A 21,572-nucleotide genomic window follows, 5' to 3' on the forward strand; every position below is an offset into this window, starting at 1 on the left:
TGGATCAGGATCAGACTGACCTGAGAGTTTCAACATGGCTGCTGCTCGGTTCCAGGCTGTGCAACGTCAAATTTGTTCGGACGCCCCACCCTCACGCCTTACCCCCTGAGTCGACGGACTCAGACCTTGTCCACACGTAGCCGGGTATCTGCTAAAGCTAATATACAGTATTATTCTACGGTTTGGCCTGTCATCCACACGAAAATGCAGAAAAAAGTCATTCAAAGCGGAGCGTTTGAAAAACTCCGACCAAAGTGAAGATTTGAGAAAATTCCGGTTTTGCGTTTGAGTGTGGACACTGATAACCGAAGTTTAAGTTTCTAAACATCACGGGGGCTGCGCTGGCTGCACTGGTGTGGGGTAGCGGTGCCCGGTAGGGGGTGTATTGGTACGCCTGCTTGCTAGGGTCAAATTATGAGCGTACATCAAGAGGAGAAAACATTCAAGGAGATTGCTGAAATACTGTCAAGAGATGGGGGCATCTTTGAGGGAGAAAGTGGCCAGGTAAAAAAAAAGTCTTGAATGATTGTGATCGGCGATCACTTTGATATTTGATCAAATAAAATAAAAAACAATAGAACGTCATGTTTAACAGTGAAAGTAAGACTAAGAGCATTTCCACCTGCTGTAAAAACTGCTGTATTTCACCAGGGAGCATAAAGATTGGACTTTGGAGCAATGGAAGGTCATGTGGTCTGAGTCCAGATTAAACCTGTTCTAGAGCGATGGGAGCATTAAGGTAAGAAGAGAAGCAGCTAAAGTGATGCACTCATCACAGTGCCTACAAGCCATTTCTGGTTGCTGCAGTTGGTTCTAGGTTCAGAAACATGTGATCTAAGATGACCATCAACATCAAGCTCAAATTCGTAAAATTTTTCTGACTAACTCTTGACATTTTAGTGAAAGTCTTTCAATTTGGCACATTTTGTTGTAAACAACTTTAAAAGTAACTGCCCTCCATGGATTGAAACTCGGCTATTACAGTCATATTTTGCTCTGCAGTCTGTGGTTCGAATACCCCGTCATCATCAATAAGATCTTGGTAAAAAATTAATGTTGACAGAAATACACTACCAGTGGAAAGTTTAGATAAGCCTTCACATTTAAATTGAATGAGAAGGCGTGTCCAATCTTTTAACCTGCCGTAATCAAGATTAAAGGCAAATTTGTTTTTGAGACAAAAAGTTTGGTAAAAACTAAACTAAGGATATCCCAACCTTATAAGAGTGACTTTAAAAATGTTAGACATTAGCTATACAGACACAATAATCACAGTGATATAAAGCTAGTGAAGATTTGGTTTGTAGTGACAGGGATACAGAGTGCATGATGAAAACAAGAAATGATACATTTGCAACACAAACCAGATTATGATTTGTGTAGCAAATGTATAAACGCTGATGTTGCAGATGGAGCTTTTACCTGCTGCTTATATCATGTCCTTTCATGTTAAGTTGTCTGTGGCAGATAATGTAAATCAACTTGACATGACTAAAGTGGTGTTAAAAGCACTATATAAGTTACCCCTCAACCACTTAATCAGGTTGTAGTTTTATTTCTGCTTCATAGAGTTAAGGTCTGGGAATAAACATCACTATCAACGGTGCTTTTAAAACAAATTCTAAATAAATGACAGGAAAATAAACATCAGATCTCAACTAAAATCAAGAGCCATGACATTTCTCAGAGGTGGAGAACTGATCCACTTTATTCGATTGGTCTGAACTCGTCATAGCCTAGTAGGAGACATTGTGCGATACAAACATTGCGTTTCCACATCATAGAATAAAAGGGTTTTCAAGTCTCAATTTCAAAATGACACAAAAAAAAAAATTACTACCACTGTGTGTTTGAGAGAGTTGAAAAGACGCTCCAATTCTTTTCAGGCTTCATGTCGGATTTCTTTTTAAGATTCAAGTTTGTAAACTTTTTTTTGTCATTGCTTCTGTAAACACATATCATCCCATCTTAGATAAGATGATGAACAAAAGTGTTGAAAAGGACAAAAAAAGGGGAAAAAAACCATTGCAGGTGTTACAATAAACGATTCAGTTAAAAGTTAAAATGAAGAAGTATCAAGCATTAAGCCAAATGAATTTGTAACTGAGCAAAGTAAATATGGGTTTAGTTCACAATACAAAAGAAAAAGACTTAAAGGGAACAGAGAGCCTTTTATGATGTTGACCTAGTATATTTAATTTTGAAAGTAATGGAAAAATAGGGTTTCAAAAGGTCACAGCTCTTAAACCCTGTGACAGCAAACATTAAACGGTACCATATACCCAAAGCTTTAAATGTAATGTTCTGTAAAAAGAAATACACGTGCGAGCTGCATTAACAGAAAGTAGGAGAAAAGGTTTCTGTGAGTGGTGGTAAATGTTAAAGTTAAAGCACAGCTTTGTATATAAATGTGTATATTAATGTGTGGGAGTTTGAATAAGTTACACAGCAGATAGTATGCCTTTTTTTTGTTGTCAAAAGCTACAAAGAAATAAAAAAGTGCAACAACGGTGCAGACCACACTGTATGCTCGACAAGTTGTCGTTTTGGGTAATGAAGACAGCTTTGAGATTTCAAAATTTTGTGAGGGCATGAAAAAAAGAGGGACTACAAAAACAAAAACAGACAAAGACCAACGCATATCTCTGAGAAAATTAGTTAAAGCTGCCTTATTTCTCAAGTCACAAGGCATGACAAAAAGCATCCCGAAAAAAAAAAAAAACAACTGTTCTGTTGGGAGAAAAACTAAAATTGGCTCACTTTCATTGTGGACGGATTTAGGGAGTAGTCACGATATTGTTTCTTTTTAAATCAAGCTTATTACAGACCGTCTCGCCCTTTGCTGTAACACCAGTGTTCTCAACTTGTTTTGAAGACGTGCCTCTGTCTAGAATGGGGTGAAAAGTTTTTCACTGGTATCCATTAGTTACTCCGTGTGCCACCTCCACTGTGTGATGAAGACCGGTTTTGAAACGATAGCCTGTGTTTGGTTTGAACCTCCAATGTCCACACTGTATAGGCTCTGATGGTGCTTGGTGGATAACAGTCTCCCAAGTACCCCATCTATGGTCAAGTATACAAACCACAAAGCTGGTCTCTCTTGCAATCACAGATTAAAGTGAGTAAGCGGGTTCAGGGTGTGGATTGGGAGAGACCAACTGGTGGTTTAAATGATCATTCTTTCCATTTTAAGCGGATCGATTCAAGATTAAAATAGGAAATAATCAAGTTAAGAAAAACACTGCAAAAAGTTACTCTATTTACATATAATGATTCTCTTAAAGACAAGTTATATTTTTACAGAAGTGAAACAAAATTCCAAAATGGTTTCTTATGATATTTCTTCTTGCATATCAAGTTCTTTATCCTTTCTAGAGTTCACGTCAGCCACTTGGCCCTGTAGCTGCGCCCATAAAGCCACTGGAGCTCAGGTAAATCCACCTGTCACAGACTGCTGCTTGTACACTTAACAAACAGCAAGAGGCGCCATAGCACCAAAAATGAAAAAGCACACTACCCATTTACCCGGCCACGCAGTAGGTGAGCAGGTTTGTTCTGGGATAGAGGGGGGAAAGAATGCCTCGGGCCTCTTTTGGGGTATTTGGGGATGTAGCAAGTCGGTGCTCAGTCATCGCTGTCAGACAGAGTCTCATATTGCTCTGACAAAAGAGACTGCCACACTCGCTGCTGAGCCACCGGGGCTCCAGCAGGGGGTGGCTGCTGCTGATGTTGCTGCTGCTGCTGATGATGTTGCTGCTGCTGCTGATGATGTTGCTGCTGCTGGCTCTGTATGGTGGGTGAGGCTATGGAGGTGGGTGGCGTGTTGCTTAGCATGCGCATGGTCAGCGGGTTGTAGGGGAACTGCATGGGTCCTGCAGAGAGAGAACAGAAAAAAAATGTGGTCGTATAATCAAAGAGGTCATGTGCCTGATAGTTAAGGTGCAGCCTGAGCATCTGACCTGTGGAGGAGGGTCGGTCATCCCAGCTCCACTGTGGCTGAGCTTGTCTGTGATAGTCTCCTTCGGAGTGGACAGAGGACACAGAGGAGGGACGCTCCCCTCCAGCGTAGTGCTGACCTAGATTAGGTGACTTGGACTTCCTGCTGCTGCTTTTGCCCTGCTTCTGCTTCCCTGCAGGGTTAAAACGGAGTCAACCAGCAAAGTTACAGTATGTCATCCGTGAGTAATATGTTTTGGTTTAAAGTAAACAATTTCCACCCACCTACACCGGAAGACTGACTGGGCTCCTGCCGGGTGTCACTGCCCATGCTGGGTGGATTATTCATGACAACTCCTCCTTGGTGGTCTTCCTGTCTTTCCTCAAGGTTTCCCATTAAAGCTTTGCGGATGATGTCCTCCAGGCCAAGGTTACTGGCTGGATCACTGAAGGAGTGATTCCTAGGATTGATGCTGCCTATAAAGCAATAATGACAGTAATATTATCACGTAGCAATTCTCAACTACAGGTACATCTTAAAAAAACAAAAATATATATATATATATATATCAGCAGGATCACATCAAAAGTACTAAAATATTAGATAAACCTTGTGCCGTGACAGATTCCATGAAATTTTGGAGAGGATCCAGATCAATATGCTGTTTCTGGATCATTTTCAAAAATGTAAACATCCCTACTTCTCATCATTTCAAAAATTCATATCTCTGTTGGTAATTGACTGATCTTTATGAAATTTGACTCAGTTGGACCTACTGTATGGATATTAATAGGGAAATGAATGATGATGGTGAAAAGGATATTTGATGCTTGGTGGAGGTTTGTGCTCTCCGAGTGCTGTTGTTTCTTGTAATTTTGAAGATTATGGCTTATAGACAATGATAACCCAAAACTTTGGTCTGAGAAAATTACATTGATTCAATAAAAAAATTATATTTTCAACACAAATGTCAGGCTTCTGAAAAGTATGTTCATTTCAAGGCAGCTTTGTGGAATGGAGGTGATGAGCCTGTGGCACTGCTGAGGTGTGCCCAGCTACTTGTTGGGACTCTATATAATATACGAGTTTCACTTTGTGAAATGAGTAACAAAAAATATTGAACTTTTTTAATGATATTCTAATGTTATGTATCTGATATGTATGTTTATGCTGAGGGATACGAGGAAACATTTATCTAAAAAAATACCAAGACAAGACAAAGTTTTCCATTCATTTTAGGTTTCTATTGCTATAGGGTGTAAATGTACGCCAGACAATTATTTAACTGCATTAGTAATTACTTGTAGTATAAACACATCAAATGGAAAACTGACATTAGAAATATATTAATGAATTAGGGTGACCCTATTTTGATTTCCAAATAGAGGACACTTGGGCCGACCTCGTCATACTCAAAGTACTAAACGTTTTCTTGAATCTTTCTTGAATGTAACGGCAAAATACAAAATACAATATAGTAGATAAATAACTTGTTATTGTCCATAAGGGTTCAAAAATTATTTCTCGTTTTATAACAGACTTTTTTTTAAAAAATGACTGAAGTCAATCACCTTTATTATGCATTATATTAAAATCTCTATCACTGAAACAATGAAAAACATCTCTTCCTAGAAATTAAAAGAAATGTTTAAAAAGAATGAAGAGGGAAAAAAAATGAAAGGCTTACAGAACATTAAATATAAACAAAAAATATTGTAATGACATCTCCTTAGCTTTCAGTAAAATTGGTTGGATTTATGGTAATTTAAATGAACGTGTTCCAATAGATGCGTTCAGGGTCCCTGGGAAACCCAGACATTTTGATGAGTTTGTAAATTCCGATCGGATGGTCTGGACAAGACGGACGTATGGTCACCGTACATAAATGTTTTTAATCCTTAGTTACTGCTCCATGAGACACAGGAAAGGATTTAGATGAGCCTTCTGACTTATACAGAAATAACAAAACATGAAGCATAATGTGACAAACAAGCTCAGGAAGTACAACAGACACAACAGCTGCCTCGAATGAACAGGTATGTTCTCAGAATGAGTTTCAACATTACTTACCGGAGCTGGTGACGGCAGGCAAGTTAAAAATCTCTGTACCTGGTTGTGCATTTCCTACAAAACAAGAGAAAGAATTCATCATCAAATGAAAAAATGGCAGTAGATTTAAAAATACATAAATTTTGTGTCAATGTTCCCGCATGCTTAATGAGTCAGAAGAAGAAAATTAAATATTTCAACACAAAGCTTTAGAAAAGACCCACTTACCAACATCAGAATCACCAACACCAGTGGTGGAGTTCAACTTACGAAAGATCTCCTGCTTCTTGGATTGCACCATCGGAGAGGTATTTTCCAGCTTGGTGAAGAAAGATGGCAAGTAGCTGACACTCCCAGGGGACCGTGAGTCACTCCTTAAAACAAGCAAAAATCAAACAATCAACGTCAGACTTCTGAAGGCGGTGAAGCAGTGTTTTTATTAGACATTTTTACACAAAACAAACAAACAAGGAAATAATAATAAGGATAGCAGACAGGGTCAGTACACGTTCAACGTGCATTCATTACTGAGTTTAATCTTTTTGAAAGTGTAAATCAAAAGCTGAGTCCCAGAAACACATTCATCTGTACATCATATTCATCAATCAAACGCAGGAAAAAAGATATTCATTCTACAAATTATACAGTAGAGTACATTTGTACAGGACAGAACAAGCACTTTCACTGTTTCAGATTTGTGTAAGATTTCCATTGGCTGCTTTGTAATGTAGGCAGCAATCTATTGGCTGATGAGGGAGGCCTCTGAAACAATGAGAACATGCAGTTAGGTGGGCTAATACGTCGGTTCGGATTAACGAAAATTCACACGTTTTCTGTTTCAAATGATGAGTTTCCATCTACACATGAAGTCACCTCTTCACTGCTCCACGTCTGCATATCAGTCCAGTTACAGATTTTATGGTCAGGTTTTACTGTAACCAGACTGCTACTCTGCTCTCTGTCCGTCAGTTCTTCTTACTGTGAGTTATCAGCCTCAGAGTCCAGAGGCGCTCCATTAAAAAACTTAATATAATGATTTGGCAACTTTAGCCCATTTATTACAAACTGGCTAAAATATCTTAAATTTTAAAGCTTAATGTATCTTTTATCTACCCCCTTCCTGCCATAAATACATACAAGACACAGAAACTTCAATTTAGCACCAATATATTGGCTTTTTATTAAACAAACACCTTGTTGGAGACTGTCATGGCAAATTTTATATTCATCATCATATCCTCAAATGTATGTTCATGTGTACAATTTGTCATGTTTTAATACATGACGACTCCATTAATCTTTACACTTTTGAACAGCTGAATCATGATTAAACAGTACAGATCGTATTATTCTCAGTGCAGCACAGTCTCTGCTGACATGCAGATATACACTGACGCACACACTTATCAAGACAGATAAAGACTGGAGCCAAACCTTCTCATAACATCTTCATCATCCTCCAACATTGCCACTATGGGCATCTGACTCCCTCCCTTTTGTCTCTCACTGTTGGGACCTTTTCTTATCTGTATAAAAAGCTTAAGCTTTGAAACTGTTGGAGCGGGGGCGCGGCACTTCCTTTGGACGTCCGCCTGGACGGACGCTAATTTTGTTTCACTTTGTTCCACTTTGTATTCTTTTATTTAGTTTAGAATAAAATCATTTTTTATTAAATCATCAATGCTTCTCCTGGATTCTATCATTCAACCAGAGCAATGAATCATGTCTCAAATGAGGTCAACCGTAAATTCTGCCGTAACAAGACATAGAGAATTGAAACAAATATTTAACAGTTTGTATGACTTCTGCAGTCACTCGCTCTTACGCAATTTTCCCCCACTCGGACATCATTCTGCATACGAGGCATGTGTCATCCGTCCTGTGTTACTAAGCGGTAAGTAACATTTTTCCCACAAGTTTACAGAGATGTACAGTGGCGAGTACCGTGTGCAGAATTGCTGAAACATCCACACAGAGCACTCCACTGTAATGGCCGCATCCTCAACTTTAAATGAAAAAAATGGCGGCCAGATAATACAATTGTTTCTCATACAAATCATTAATTATAGAGATTAGAAAACAACAGTTAAAATTCTTCACCTGATTTCCGAGTTGTCACCTTCTCGTCTCTGAGGTGGAGGGCCCCCGCCTTCGTGCTTGTCCATGCCTTGATAGCTCTGTGGTGGGGAAATAGGCTCATAGTTCTCCATCGCTCGGCCTCCCCGTTCTGGAGATTTGCCGGGCCTGAGCAGAGAATTAAATGAGTATAAGATACACAAAGCAAAAATAATATACTCAGACTAACTATTTTGGTAATCACATGCCTAGATCTGGGCTTTTCAGCGGCATTCTCTGGAGAAACTCTGCTCGAGGGTCTCTGGTGATGTGAGGCCTGGACCTGGTTTTCGGGACTGTAGCGACTGGGCACCTTCACTCGGCCTGAAGTGGAAACAGGTGGTAGCCCGCTTTGGAATGTGGATGAGGAGGAAGAAGGTGGAGGGTCCTGATTTCGAGCGAAGTCCTGAGTTATTATTTGCTGCATCACAAAAAGCAAAAACCACATGACCAGATTAGGTAGGTTTGATGGGTAGTCACAAGATCTGTGTTCAATAATTAGTGTCTTCTTCAATACAATACTTTAAACTTATTTTATTACCGAAATATGGTCTGCCAAGGTCATGACTCGATGAGTCTTTGGAACCTGTGAGTAGCAATCAGCCTGGGAGGACGAGAGCTGTGGAGGGTCTGCTGAACGGTAACGACTGCTGTCAAACGCCCGCATATTTACTAATGTGTTAAAAAAAACAAAGGACATTGTAGAGAGAAATTAGGAATTATGACACTAACAGATTCTATGTAAAAGAACGGAGACCCTCCAAAGTCTGGATCAGTGTGTTGAGGCCATCAAAAAGTAGAAATTGACTACTTCGTCAAAGTACACAATTTATTCTTTATCAGCAAAGATTTTTTTTACAACTTAAGAAATGTAATTGAAACTTTGAGTGACCAGTTCTCTCAAGATGTCAAAGCAGGTTTACCTGCAGATGTTTGCTGCCCTTCCTCTGGTTTGTCTGGTTGGGAATGAACCGGAGAAGAAGCTGGACTAATCACTTCAATGGCTCCTCCACCAGTGTTCTCATACCTATTGGATGACACTGGAGGTAAAAAAACAAATGAATGGTGAAACTAATAAGAAGCACAAACAGTACAAACAACACAATGGTACAGGGATGTCCCACGTGATATCACGCTATCTGGAGCAGCCATCTTGATGGAACAGAAAATGCTAAACCGCCTGTGATACTACAGCTCGTCGCAAGATATTTCTATCATCCCAGTGCTCCAGGAACAAGGCGCGGTGGCTTGACCTCGCTGATCTTTCCGACGAGGAAAGAAGCAACATCCTAGACACGCCCATAGTCCTGGAGAGAATCTTTGGCTCCGTGCTGGCCTCGATGCAGCAACGATGTGAGGCTTAAAAAAAGGAGGACGAGGCCCTCCGCCTGTGTCTTCCTCACAAATCCCTGGCCCCAACTCCACCCGGGAACGGAAGGCGTTTCCACAAACTGCCCCTCAGGGCCCACAGTTCAGAACGTCGAGACCATCCGGTCCACGGCCCGCCGCCTCAACGCGGTTCATCCGGCTGGCCCAGAAAGCCTTCGGCCTCGGCTGTGCCGGCACAGCGCGCGGAGGCCAAGAAGAAGAAGAGCGCCTGACCGCTCTCCTCTTCTTCGGTGAAGCAGCAGGATGTTCCCCAGCTCCACCTGTTCTGCTTTCATGAATGAAAGGAATGAAAGCAGAACCCCCCAGCCTGAATTTTGATTCCTAATTCCTTTATCTTCTTCTTGTATATCTTTTTTTCTGATGCTAATAAGTGCGATGACATGACGTGACGCTGATAAACATATTCTGTCAAAATGGCTGACATGCGGCTAGGGGGCACGTGACTGGGAGATCCCTATTAAACATTATGTGCGAGTTTGATGATTAATCACTTACAGCTGCCAGAGGAGTCGGACCCCGCTCGCTCCCGTGAGTCCTTGTCTGAGGCTATTTGACGTGTGATGATGACATCTATGAAGCTGGCAGCTGTCATGGTCGTCTTTCCGTGAGCGCGAAGCTCCTCTTCAATGCGGGACTTGGTTTGAGGACCTTTATCCTTGGCTCCACCAGAGACGGGGCCCTCAGAGAAAGCAGGGTGGGGCTTACCGCCTGGCAGAGACATGGCACCGTACGGCGAGTGTAAAGATCTTCTGTCTGCTTCCTGTTGCTGCTGTTCAGGGATGCTGGGTGGTCGGCGGGTGGAAGAGGATGAAGACATATCATCATCCCGTTCATGTTTGTTGTCCTTCACCTTGGCTACATCCATCTGTGGGGCAGAGGCTGCAACATCCACCAAAGCAGCCAGAGCATCAGCTGCTGTACTGTAGCGAGAATTACTGGGTGCAGCAACCGTGGGAGCTGCTGAATGAGCCCTGAGAGGAAAAAGTTTAACAAACAAGACTTAAAAACTCAGTCATATCAGATAAATGTAAAAGTGTAGCACAAACAAAACATTTGCTTGATGCCTTAAAACAGTTGTTAAGTTCAGAGGTTCCTTGGCAGTTTGTCATAATCAGTGATGCACCGTAATGGATATAAGTAGTGGATAACATTTAACTTACATTAAAGAAGTAATGACACTCTTTCCCTGGAAGATGCTTGGCCGCTGCTGCTGCACCACAACATCTTGTGTCCTGAGTGATGGAGAGGGCGAGTGCAGATAACCTCGACTCCCTGGTCGGACTGGCTGCTCTACTCCACCTTATAGCACGCACAAGCAAAACATTGTAACACTGAAGAGCAAATGGTTCACTTAAAGCTGCTGGAGACAAACATTTTTATCAGATAAAGACATTGTTTAGGCCTTATAGATCAATAATTCTAAAATCATTTGTTCGAAAGAAGAAGAAAAAAAATTAAGAGGTTGAAATTGCTGCTCTAAAGTTTGTTTATTGACATTTTCTGAAACGTTTTGCTCATTGCATTGTGGGATGTGGAGTCCCGTAGATGGATGCATAGAAGTGTTTTTACTTTTGTGATTTCTTGTGTTTCTTTGCCGGACGAGGAGGACAATGATTCGCTAGATAACATTTTTGTTCACTCCGCCAACAATTCAATTTAGGCCAGATCCGAGTCTTGCTGTGCGAACACCATAAATGTGTTGGGAGTCACTTTGGCAATAAACTAAATAAATCATGGTAAGAATGAAGGAAAATTCCACAATGCACCGAAAATGACAAATAGATAAATGCATAGATAGATATTTTATTCATTTCCAAGAGAATTTCACATTTTCTGACAGCTTGACAAAGATGAAGACACAAGAGGCCATGCAAGGTTCTGGAAAATTAATAATGAAATAAACCAAAAATATTAATAGTCTACAACTACTGTGTTTGCTTTATCCCTCCCTGGGAGGGGGATTTCGAAAACAAACTTTCGAGCAGCTTAAAACATTGGAATAAGCATTCTATACACTGGTGAACACATGCCTAAATAATTGAGTGGTTGACATGTGACTGATAAGCTTATACCTTAAAGAAATGAACAAATCTAAGAAGACTCCTCACCACTACGGATGTATTCATTGGTTCGCTCTCTGTCCCGTTCTCGTTCTCTCATTTCCCGTTCACGTTCCCTCTCCCTCTCTCTTTCCTTTTCCCTCTCTTTCTCATGCTGCTCCCGGTCACGCTCTCTCTCCCGTTCTCTCTCTGCATTGGCAGCAGCGGCAGCAGCAAGGTGGGCTTGGTGACCTGAGGAGGACATGAACATCACATAAATAGGATTTATTAGAATAAAATTAGCAAGGAATAGTTGGTGTTTCTACAGGAACCTCAGCCTTGCTGATAAGTCCAGATTTTACCGCAGCACTGTTCATCATTACAGCTTTACTATATACTAGAGCGCTTATTCCAAAAGAGCAAGCTCCTACACCCTAACTGCTCCCCGGGCAATACACTGTGGCTGCGCACTGCTCCTCAGAGATGGGTTAAAAGCAGAAAACTAATTTTGTGTATGTAAATTAAAGGCTAATTATCATTATTAAGAGCTGTTTTCATTTGAGATAGTTAACAATAGATAGATTAGACCTAATAGTCATGCAATTTACATAAAAGTGTGTGAGCTGTATTCTAATGCATGACTGACTTGTATATTAATCTAAATTAGTTATTTAAGAAAGTTAGTTTATTTCAATCCAATACAAAATCATATTTAAAAAATACTATATAATTATTGAAGGAGCATATGGCAGGATTAAAAAATAAGACTCCATAGTTACAGGGCGGTTAACTTCAGCCAGTAGTCAAGCCGGCGTGGGAGCGTGCATGAACTCTTCATAGCAGTGCAGTTGATACAGTGTTATTTATTTACTCCCTGTTCACGTGACTGTTTACTTCAAGACCTCCGTGCATGCCTCCACGGGACCAAACAGTAGTTTGGTCCACAACGCTTGTCTTCTTTGAGTCTCGCATTCAGCATCATTTTAAGTGCAAGACTGCGTGGGAAATTCGGACCACAAATTGCTGTACATAAAGCAGCACTAAGCCTGTAGGCAATAAGGAGAAATGTGTGTGGGCTCATTCTTTTTGGTTTTGAACACCTCATCACCCATTACCTTTAAAACACTTAAAATGAATGTATATTTTTCACAAATCATGCCCTATGCTCCGTTAATATACAGTATATTGAAAAAAAAAAAAGAAACATTTATGTTTAATAGAAACTAATAAATATAAAAATTTAATTAAGTAAAGCTGCTTGAGATGAGATTTATTTTAATCAGATAAATCCATTAAGTGGGCCTCAAATAAATAAATTGAAGATCATTTGCTGGAGATGTAATAGGTTGAAATTGTTCCTCAAAAGTTTGTTTTGATCTGCATTGCATTGTGGGATGTGGTTTTACTTCATTTTTTCAATTATGACTAGTGTTTCTTTCACCAGCGACAGTGTCTGACACCATTTTTGTTCTAGCCTGTTCCCGTTATTCCCCGTGTTATCACCGCATTCTGCAAAACATTTAATTTCAACCAGATTTGGATCTTTCCAAATAAGCCCTAAAATATACATCCACCATTGTTTTGCCACAGCATCCAGTCCGTGAAACACCAGAAATGTGTTGGGAAGTCACTTTGAAAGTGTTTTTGGGGCAAACACAAAAAAAAGAAATGAAGTAAAAACTAGTTGTGGGACTGCATTTAAAAAAATGATTGAATTAAATAGAGATTTTGTAATGAATTAATCTTCATTTATCTAAATTAAATGCATAACATTTGACACGAGAACGCTTTTCCAAATTAAATGCTTTTTGGGATATGACTGAATCAATGAAAACAATAAAACAGCTTAAACAACAAAATTGTGTTTATTATTTATAAGACAATGCGCAAAATGGTGAAAGAATATAATCATTGCATTGTTCACAAAGCACAAACTTAAATTTAAGTAAGCTATATTATTGCTTTTCTGGATTTTTTGTAAATTTTCTAAAACAAATTAGATTTTTGTATTAAAATTTAAAAAAACAGATAAATGGAAATTAAACTTTGCAAAATAGTTGGCATGAAATAAACAGACCAACTGGTGAAGCTGAGAAATTTAGTTTGCAATAGTCTTTCTACATAGCAGTTTGTTAACTGGGTCAGATGATGTTATCTGTAACACCCCTTCTAGCCCCGCCCACATCCTCTACCACTTAGAGTGGTTGACTGTCCACTACAATCATTTATTCAGTGACTTTGTTCATTTGCCACTCATGGACTTATTGATTTTGGTTCTTAACCCTGTCATCTTAAGTATGGATTTGAAACACTGCCTATTCGGAGCATGTTAGAGCTAACACTGTCCGAATGTCCACGCTAGCTGTCCGTGTTAGCCTCAACATGTTTAGCATTAAGGTGGTAGTGGAGGCTAGAAGGGCTCTGGTGATCGGCAAACTATTTCTTGCACAATTTGCACACAACTGGGATTTTGTTTTCCAAACTGTGTTTTTATTTAAAGGGCCAATGTTAAGCTAAATCAACTTTTCTGTGCTTTAAACATCATAAAAGTGCTATTTGGGGTTCGTACACATGCATAAAGTGTTTTTTTCATTGATTTCCTCAATCGTTAGAGGGTGATTTGCTCCTTTCTTACTGCAGGGTGAGCCCAAACACCTCGCTACAATTTGATGACGCATTCCCACTTCAATGACGAATTTGGAGAAGCCGGGCGTCCAACCTCTCTGCTGTAATTGACATATAAACAGGCAAGCCCACGAAGGTGAGCATTTCAGCATCCTTTGCACAGTGCTATGTATGTATTTTCTACAGTCTATGTATGTACCGGTGAATGCCTCGCCCACACGCTCTGTCTCGTGGTTATGAAGCAGCATGAGCTCAGCTATGGAGTGGGTGGGAGGAGGGCGGGCCGTCCTCTGGCCCTACGTCACCGTGCGGGGAGCAGGAAGTCAGTACCCCGTGTATAGACATGTCCACTCATGACTATGCATAAGTAGGCCGCAAATCAGCCCGTTTGTGTAGAGTTGCTCAGAAAGTGACTTTTCAGAGGTTAACACTCTGGAAAACAGGCAAGTTTGGGAAAATAATAATGTTTGGAGTGCAAGAAAAAAGTATTTTTTTAAGTGCTTTATTTTTCTCTAATTAATTAATTGCAATTAACGCGTTAAAGTCCAATCCCTAATAAAAACACTTTTTAGAGTGGATAGTAATTAAAAGAAACTTTCAAGTGGCTATTCAAACCTTTTACATCTTTGATTTATTGACCTATGAGGCCACACTGTGTCTTGAGCTGATAAAAAAAATTTCTATGAAATACAGTACATACTAGAAAGAAAAATGAATGGGTGTTTCTTTGTGAGTGAAACAGCTGAAAGAGACATTTCATAAATATTTGAAGTAACTGTGCCGAGTCAAACAGACCTGACCTGTGACAACTCTGGCGAGTGCAGGGCCGCACTCTTACAGCCGGGGAAGAGGAGAGAACATGGGGAGAGGGGATAGGGGAGGGAGGGGTCCTCACCTGGCGACATGGAGCTTGGGTTGAATGGCCTAGGAGGGAAAGGGGGCTGAGCTCCAGTGAGGTAGGCCATATGTTCCGCAGTGGGAGCTCCTGTTCCCCCAGGGTGAGGCAACAGGATAGTTGGAGCCATCTGGGCTAGATCAATAATCCCTTTTACAGACAGAAGCAAAGGGCCAACGGTGAACAACAAGAACCAATCCATCAATTTCTGAATGAACACCGTATACAGTTAGATATAACCCATCACCATCCACTGTTAGTGCTCTCAATTACAGATTAATCAGAAAGCAACAGGGCTGCAATCAGAGTGGAATATTGGTTGACATGTATCACACTAGTAGCACTTGGCAACTGTTGACCCAATGATGAATAGAGTAGTAGCCCAATCAGTTGCAGCCCCAATGTTAATAACAAATCAGTGAAATTTGTGTAGGTCATTTGCTTCTGGGCGTCTGCAAAAGGTTGCCACTACTTCACAGGCACACAATGCCCACACTGTAGCCTCTATTTCCCATGGCTTCTCCACTGCCAGGTGCAACAAGAGAGTCGGCTAGTGGAGTGCCGTACCTCTTGAGCCGGCTGGATAGGGGATAGCAACAGGCTGTTCCCGTGGCGACATTCCTCTCGTCATGTCAGGCCGAGGGATGACTTGCATCTGCTGGGAAGTGATATAATCGTTGAGGATGGTCTGCCGTGTGTTCTCCATTGTGTACAGCTGGTAAGTGTTGTGGTAGCCAGTAGGAGAAGGCTGCCTTGAAAACATGAATGCTGTGGCAGAGAAGTAGAAAAACAACAAATCCAAACATAAGAACAGAAGGTCAGCAGATACTGATCACCACTGCTGATGTCAAAAGATTAACAGGATCCTGGCCATGTAAGTTATCAATTCACAAGCTTGATCTGCATTCATTCTATTATACCAAAAAATTACTGTATGTTATTAGGGGCCAGGCAGCCTAAGTCAGTAGAAACCTATTGTTAGCCTGCATGTTTTCTTTCTTCTCCTTCCGAGGAAATCATACTTCCAATGTGCAAACGATTACAAAATTGTGGTCCAGTCATATACCAGATTAGCACAGCAGCAAAAAGCAGGGCAAAAGTCCTGATGGCAGTGCTATAGCAAGCATCTGAAGATCAAAATTTGGAAAATACACCCCAAAAAAATCACCCAAATGTGCTACAGATTTGCAACTGTCAACAAAATGTAGCCCCAATACCAAAAAAACTTTTGTACATTTAAACCTATTGCAAATTGCAGATAATGAAGTCCATCACTTTTAGTTTTATTTTCTTCAAAACTGGAAAACCTATTAAACCATTCTCCTCTCTCAGTTTTTGATTATTTAACAGCAAACTTACTAAAGCACATCTTCAGACGTTCCTACACAAATGATCCACACACAGTTTCTTATTTCTCTAAAACTGAGCCTACAGTGCATCAACACGTTTGACTCTAAACTGAGGCTGTAACATACAGTATGTTGTTTAAGCATTGCCAACACAATGTGTGTCACATCGCAGGATCCTGCAATGCTTTGGACAAACACTGCACACATCTGTCCAGTGAAAGCGGCTGTCGGGAGGCAGAACTGTGTACCGGCCATCCATTCTTGTGGGATGATTGAATTAGCACGAAAGAGTGATGCACTCAGGCATGTTTTGCCAACACAGGATTGATTGATACAGAGATCAGAGCAGTTATTGTCCACAAGATGGCAGCAGTGCAGCATAACATGAAGTGCAAATCAAGTATTTTTTCATATCACAATATATATCGCAGGGTTAAAAAAATCCCATTGTCAGTTTTTTCCAATATTCTGCAGCTCTGCATTAGATTGCCTGGCCCCGACCATTGCTGCACAGCAACTATAATTATTATTATTGTTATTATTAATGAGTTCATAGTTACAGTGGAAAGAGTAAAAAAAAACAAAAAGGGTGTGAACACAGTACCAGGATCGAGCACTCGGAAGGCAAGGGCAGGGTCAAGGTGTGGAGGCAAGTGTGGCCTGTAAACTTCTCCCGGAACAGGTGGTCTGTGGTGGGGGTCAAACGGGCTAAGAGAAGCTACGGGGTCGCCACCCAACACTGGGGACTTGGCGGGGACACTTTCCCTCAGTGTTGGAGTCATGGCTCTCTTTCTTTCATGGACCGCAGATTTTGAAGAGCCTAAACCACCTTAATGAGAGAAAAAAACACATACAAGATTAAAATCCCATTCCGTTTATAAAGTGCTCTTTGAATAAGTAACTGTACTTTTATGTTGATCAATGGCTTCACTTCACCAATTAGAGGTAGGATTTGGCAACATATTTTTTAAAATAACTTTTGTTGTATTTGTTATTTCTTTATTTATAAAAGGGGACAACACGCATTAAAGAACAAAAAATATGTAAACCATCGCAGGTTGTTAAGAGAGACATGATAACTACGGTAGCCAGTTAAGTCAACTATTCATCAGCATGTACAGTATGTCTATGCTGTACAACCCCTCGACTAACAGAGAAAGTTTGTCACACCAGTGCCACCACTGGATAAGTTTGTGTAGAGCCCTGAGAATAATAAATATGTTGACAGGGATATAATATTAATAGTGAAAGTAGTAATAGTAATAAAAGTAATGTTGTAATGACATTAATGGTAATAATTGCAATAACAAAATAAGAATGTACTAAAAACAATATTAATAATAAACAATATTAAATAATGATAAGGTAATATATGATAATATAGCAATGCTAATAATACAATGAGAACACCAGTAACTATGATAAAAAATATATATTAATAATGAAAAAGAATATGATGGTAATTATAAGAATAGCAATAACTTCAATACAATAGTAAAATTATACAATAACAATAACAAAATAATATAATGAAAATCCAGTAACTATAATACAATAAAAACAATAACAACATAAAATAATAAGGTAATAGCAATAATAATAATACAATGAGAATACCAGTAACTATAAGATAAAATAATACAAAAAAAGAATAATATAAGAATAGCAATAATATAATACTGTGCATGTGTGTGTGTGTGTAAAAAGAGGAGACCAGAAAGTACCACAAGAAATAATAACGTTTTGCAACAACAAAGTCGCAAATCTCTCTCAACGGCTCTGTGTGCGTTCACCATGTACATCCCGATGAAGTGCACGCACGCACGCGCATCAGCCGTGTGTGTGTGTGTGTGTGTGTGTTTGTTTACATTGCAGCTGCTAGCATCTTTCTTAGCACATAGTAGAATATGAGAAGAACACTCACCGTTGCGCAGAACAAACAATAATCATAGAGGACCCATCCGCTTCACAAAAACAATACATTCCTCTGTCTGAAGAAGCAGAATGTTGTGATAAGGTAATGACCATCAGCACAGGCACCACCCCACACTCATGAGACGAAGGAGGAAGGAAGTGAAGTCTGTGACCCGAGATTTAAAGTAAGTTTGGAATCACGGGAATAATATTAAATAACTATGAAATATTAACTTAAATTACTTAGCGGTACAAAAACCTTTTTAATATCGACCTTTTTTTTTTTTAACCCAAACAACTGCGACACGGTGACGTCATGAACCAGGAACCGGAAGTGGCGCACTCTTATCGAGGGAGCTGTAATTATAAAATTAAATGTTTTGCGTGACCCAAATTACTCCAAAATAACAAAATAACAGATGCACACATTCGGGGTATTTGGAACGTGGATGAATAGCAGTTGATAGTCAAAAGTTGAATAGGTTTCATTTCGGGGTCGTCCAGAAGTGAAATAAAATTAAAATAAACATTTTGAAATGACCAAATTACTCCAAAATAACAGATACACACACTCGGGGTATTTTGAACCTGTCGACCGAGTTCGGGTCCAACTCGCTCCGCGTCGGGTAGATATTTTCTCCACACACATCCACACAGACATTTCTGTCATTATAGTATAGATGTGCATGTGCAGTGTTATAAGCTTGGTTGGTCTTTTGCATTGCACCGCATTCACTAATGCAGCTGCTCCCTGTTCCATTCCTGTTGCCTGCTGCTCTAATATTTCCATTGATCTCCCATAACTTAGTATTTCTTCTAGAGTCATGCCAGGCTCCCTGAGCGCTCGTCTGCGAAGCCTCGTTGACACACAGCTCTGAATCAGATGTCCTTTTATTTCTAAAGTAGCATCAGAGAACTCACACACACACACACACACACACACACACACACACACACACACACACACACACACACACACACACACACACAGACACACAGACACACAGACACACAGACACACAGACACACAGACACAGACCGCCCTTGCTTTTTAATTTAGATAAAATTGGAGTCACGACCCGAAGAAAATTGGGAACCACCTGCTTAGTGGTAGTTGTGCTGTAACTGAATGACAAGCAGATTTTTGTAACACAATTTGTGACAAAAACCAAATTTCTCTTACCGTCAGAGGCTCGTCCCAACATGGGTGATCCTCTGGACACAGGATTGGTGTTGTAATTCACTGGCGTCCTTCGAGCACTGGAGTCATCATACATGCCTGGACTGTGCTGGGATTTGCCCGCTTCCTGGTTGTGTGGAGCGCAGCACGGAGGCCAGTGGAGTGACCACAGAGGTGTGCGTACTTGTTTGCCATCTTCATATTTGGCTCGTCATGGCTTCTAACTGCGGCATTGCTATGAGGAAGCTTACTGGGACTGGTGATGAGTGACTTGACGTTGTGTTTAATGGTTGCTTGGTTTAGAGGGTGAATCTAGCAAAAGCAGGGATGAATTTAAGAGTTTGGTCATTATTCATCATAAAATCAGATCATATTTCATAGGACTTAATACATCTAAAGAAAAATAAATAAATAGCTAAATCATAATATTTTACCAAATAAAGTACAGTTTATTGAGCACTAATTCAAAATTAAAAAAAGCTCACCTGGGAAAATGAGCCTTCCATCATTCTCCTGTCTGAAAGCTCAGGTGTTTTGCAGATGTCCTGACCAGACTGATCCTGTCGTGGAATTTCATGAATGGAGCGTCCCATTTCCTTGATAGTGTTAACTCCCTCGTATGGCTTGCCCTTCCCGATTCCTCCTTCGAAGGAGCGAATCGGTGGGCTCTCTCGCTTAATCTGTTTCCCATACTTTAGGTCCTCATATGCCTCAGCAGCCGTCCTGGGCGTTCCTGTATCAATGAAAGGTTTTGCAATAGTCACACAAGAGGCTCAGACATAAAGATGATCATAAACTAAAAAAACAAAAAAATCAACAACAACATAAAAATTTCTGTTGGTGTGGCATAAAGCTGCTTGAAAAATGTTGATACAGAAGAAAAACTGCTTCAGTTTTACTTGATTTTAACAAACGTTTTCATTACTGGCTTGAAAAAAGAAAAAAAAAGAAAAGAATTATGTGAGTTTTGGCCATTCTTCCAGAAGGGCATTTGTGAGGTCAGACACTGATGTTCAAAGTCGCTGCTCTATTCATCCCAAAAGTGTTCTATCGGGTTTGTGGTCTGGTGTTTAATAACTTGACTGGCAGGTACATACGCGCTCATCCATGTCTTTATGGACCATGCTTTGTGCACTGTGCACAGTCATGTTGAAACAGGAAGGGGTTTTCTCTAAACTGTTCCACGATGTTGGGAGCATTAATTGCCAAAAACGTCTGGTCTGCAGTGGTGTAAGGCACGCCACCAGCGACGCTTTTTGCATTACACTGGTGTGATGTAAGGCTTGAATGCAGCTGCTTGGCCATGGAAACCCATTCCTTGAAGCTCTCTAGCACGCTCTGGAACTAATCTGAAGATAGAATAAAAGTTTTAAAGGTCTGTAGCTATCGACTCAACAGACACTTAGCGACCTCTGCTCTGATCTTCGGCATCACAAGTTTACTAACAGTTGATTGTGGAATATTTAGTAATGAGGGAATTTTAAAAGCTGGACTTATTTGCACGGGTGGCATCCTTTTTCTGTTTTTTTTTTTTTTTTTTTTCCTCTTGTCTGCACATTCTGTCGAAGGTTAACACTACAAGAAGTGCAATCTTTTAACAGCAATGCATATTTTGTTATTGCAATTAAATAATTATTTATTTCATTGCATAATTGTGACCATCACCAGGCCCTCCCTAGGGAAGGGTAAGAAATACTTTATTAAAGGGAGGATGTAAAAAGAGAGGGCAGTGTTTACACCAAGGTGAGGGGTGGAGAGAGGGTGGGGAAGTTAACAGGGAAGAGGAATACAAGATAGGGAAATGGAATGGGTGGGGAGTAGTCGATAGATTTCAAGTGATGCGGAATGTGAAATTGTGGTTGTGTATATTGTGCTTATTGTTGAGTTATCAGCCAGTTTGGTGACCAGTGTGCGGCTTAGGAATAATGGTGGTGGCTGTGAGCAGAGGAAGAGGTGAGTGGAAATTCCATAGAACAGGTATTTGGGAAACCAACGTGTCTGTGGTTGAGCCCAGTATGAGTGTTATCCCACAGCCCCAAGGACAGTGCATCATGACAAATGTATTTCCAAGAACCGCCAC

General features: G+C 40.3%; 1 protein-coding gene across 1 annotated transcript in view; it reads right to left on the minus strand.

The window, feature by feature from the left end:
* Positions 1 to 1,683: 1,683 nt before the first annotated feature.
* Positions 1,684 to 21,572, minus strand: part of ncor1 (nuclear receptor corepressor 1) — an 83,932-nt gene continuing 64,043 nt past the window's right edge. The window contains 19 exon segments of the mRNA XM_028465837.1: positions 1,684 to 3,872; positions 3,960 to 4,130; positions 4,222 to 4,413; positions 6,008 to 6,061; positions 6,215 to 6,360; positions 8,087 to 8,230; positions 8,311 to 8,522; positions 8,643 to 8,773; positions 9,025 to 9,141; positions 9,986 to 10,461; positions 10,651 to 10,789; positions 11,599 to 11,781; positions 15,050 to 15,199; positions 15,617 to 15,817; positions 17,003 to 17,227; positions 19,496 to 19,625; positions 19,627 to 19,728; positions 19,730 to 19,804; positions 19,978 to 20,225. Coding sequence (XP_028321638.1) covers positions 3,625 to 3,872; positions 3,960 to 4,130; positions 4,222 to 4,413; positions 6,008 to 6,061; positions 6,215 to 6,360; positions 8,087 to 8,230; positions 8,311 to 8,522; positions 8,643 to 8,773; positions 9,025 to 9,141; positions 9,986 to 10,461; positions 10,651 to 10,789; positions 11,599 to 11,781; positions 15,050 to 15,199; positions 15,617 to 15,817; positions 17,003 to 17,227; positions 19,496 to 19,625; positions 19,627 to 19,728; positions 19,730 to 19,804; positions 19,978 to 20,225 — 3,344 coding nt within the window. The 3' untranslated portion in view covers positions 1,684 to 3,624.

The sequence above is a fragment of the Gouania willdenowi genome, chromosome 14 (genome assembly GCF_900634775.1).
Source record: "Gouania willdenowi chromosome 14, fGouWil2.1, whole genome shotgun sequence".
Classification (NCBI taxonomy): Eukaryota; Metazoa; Chordata; class Actinopteri; order Blenniiformes; family Gobiesocidae; genus Gouania; species Gouania willdenowi.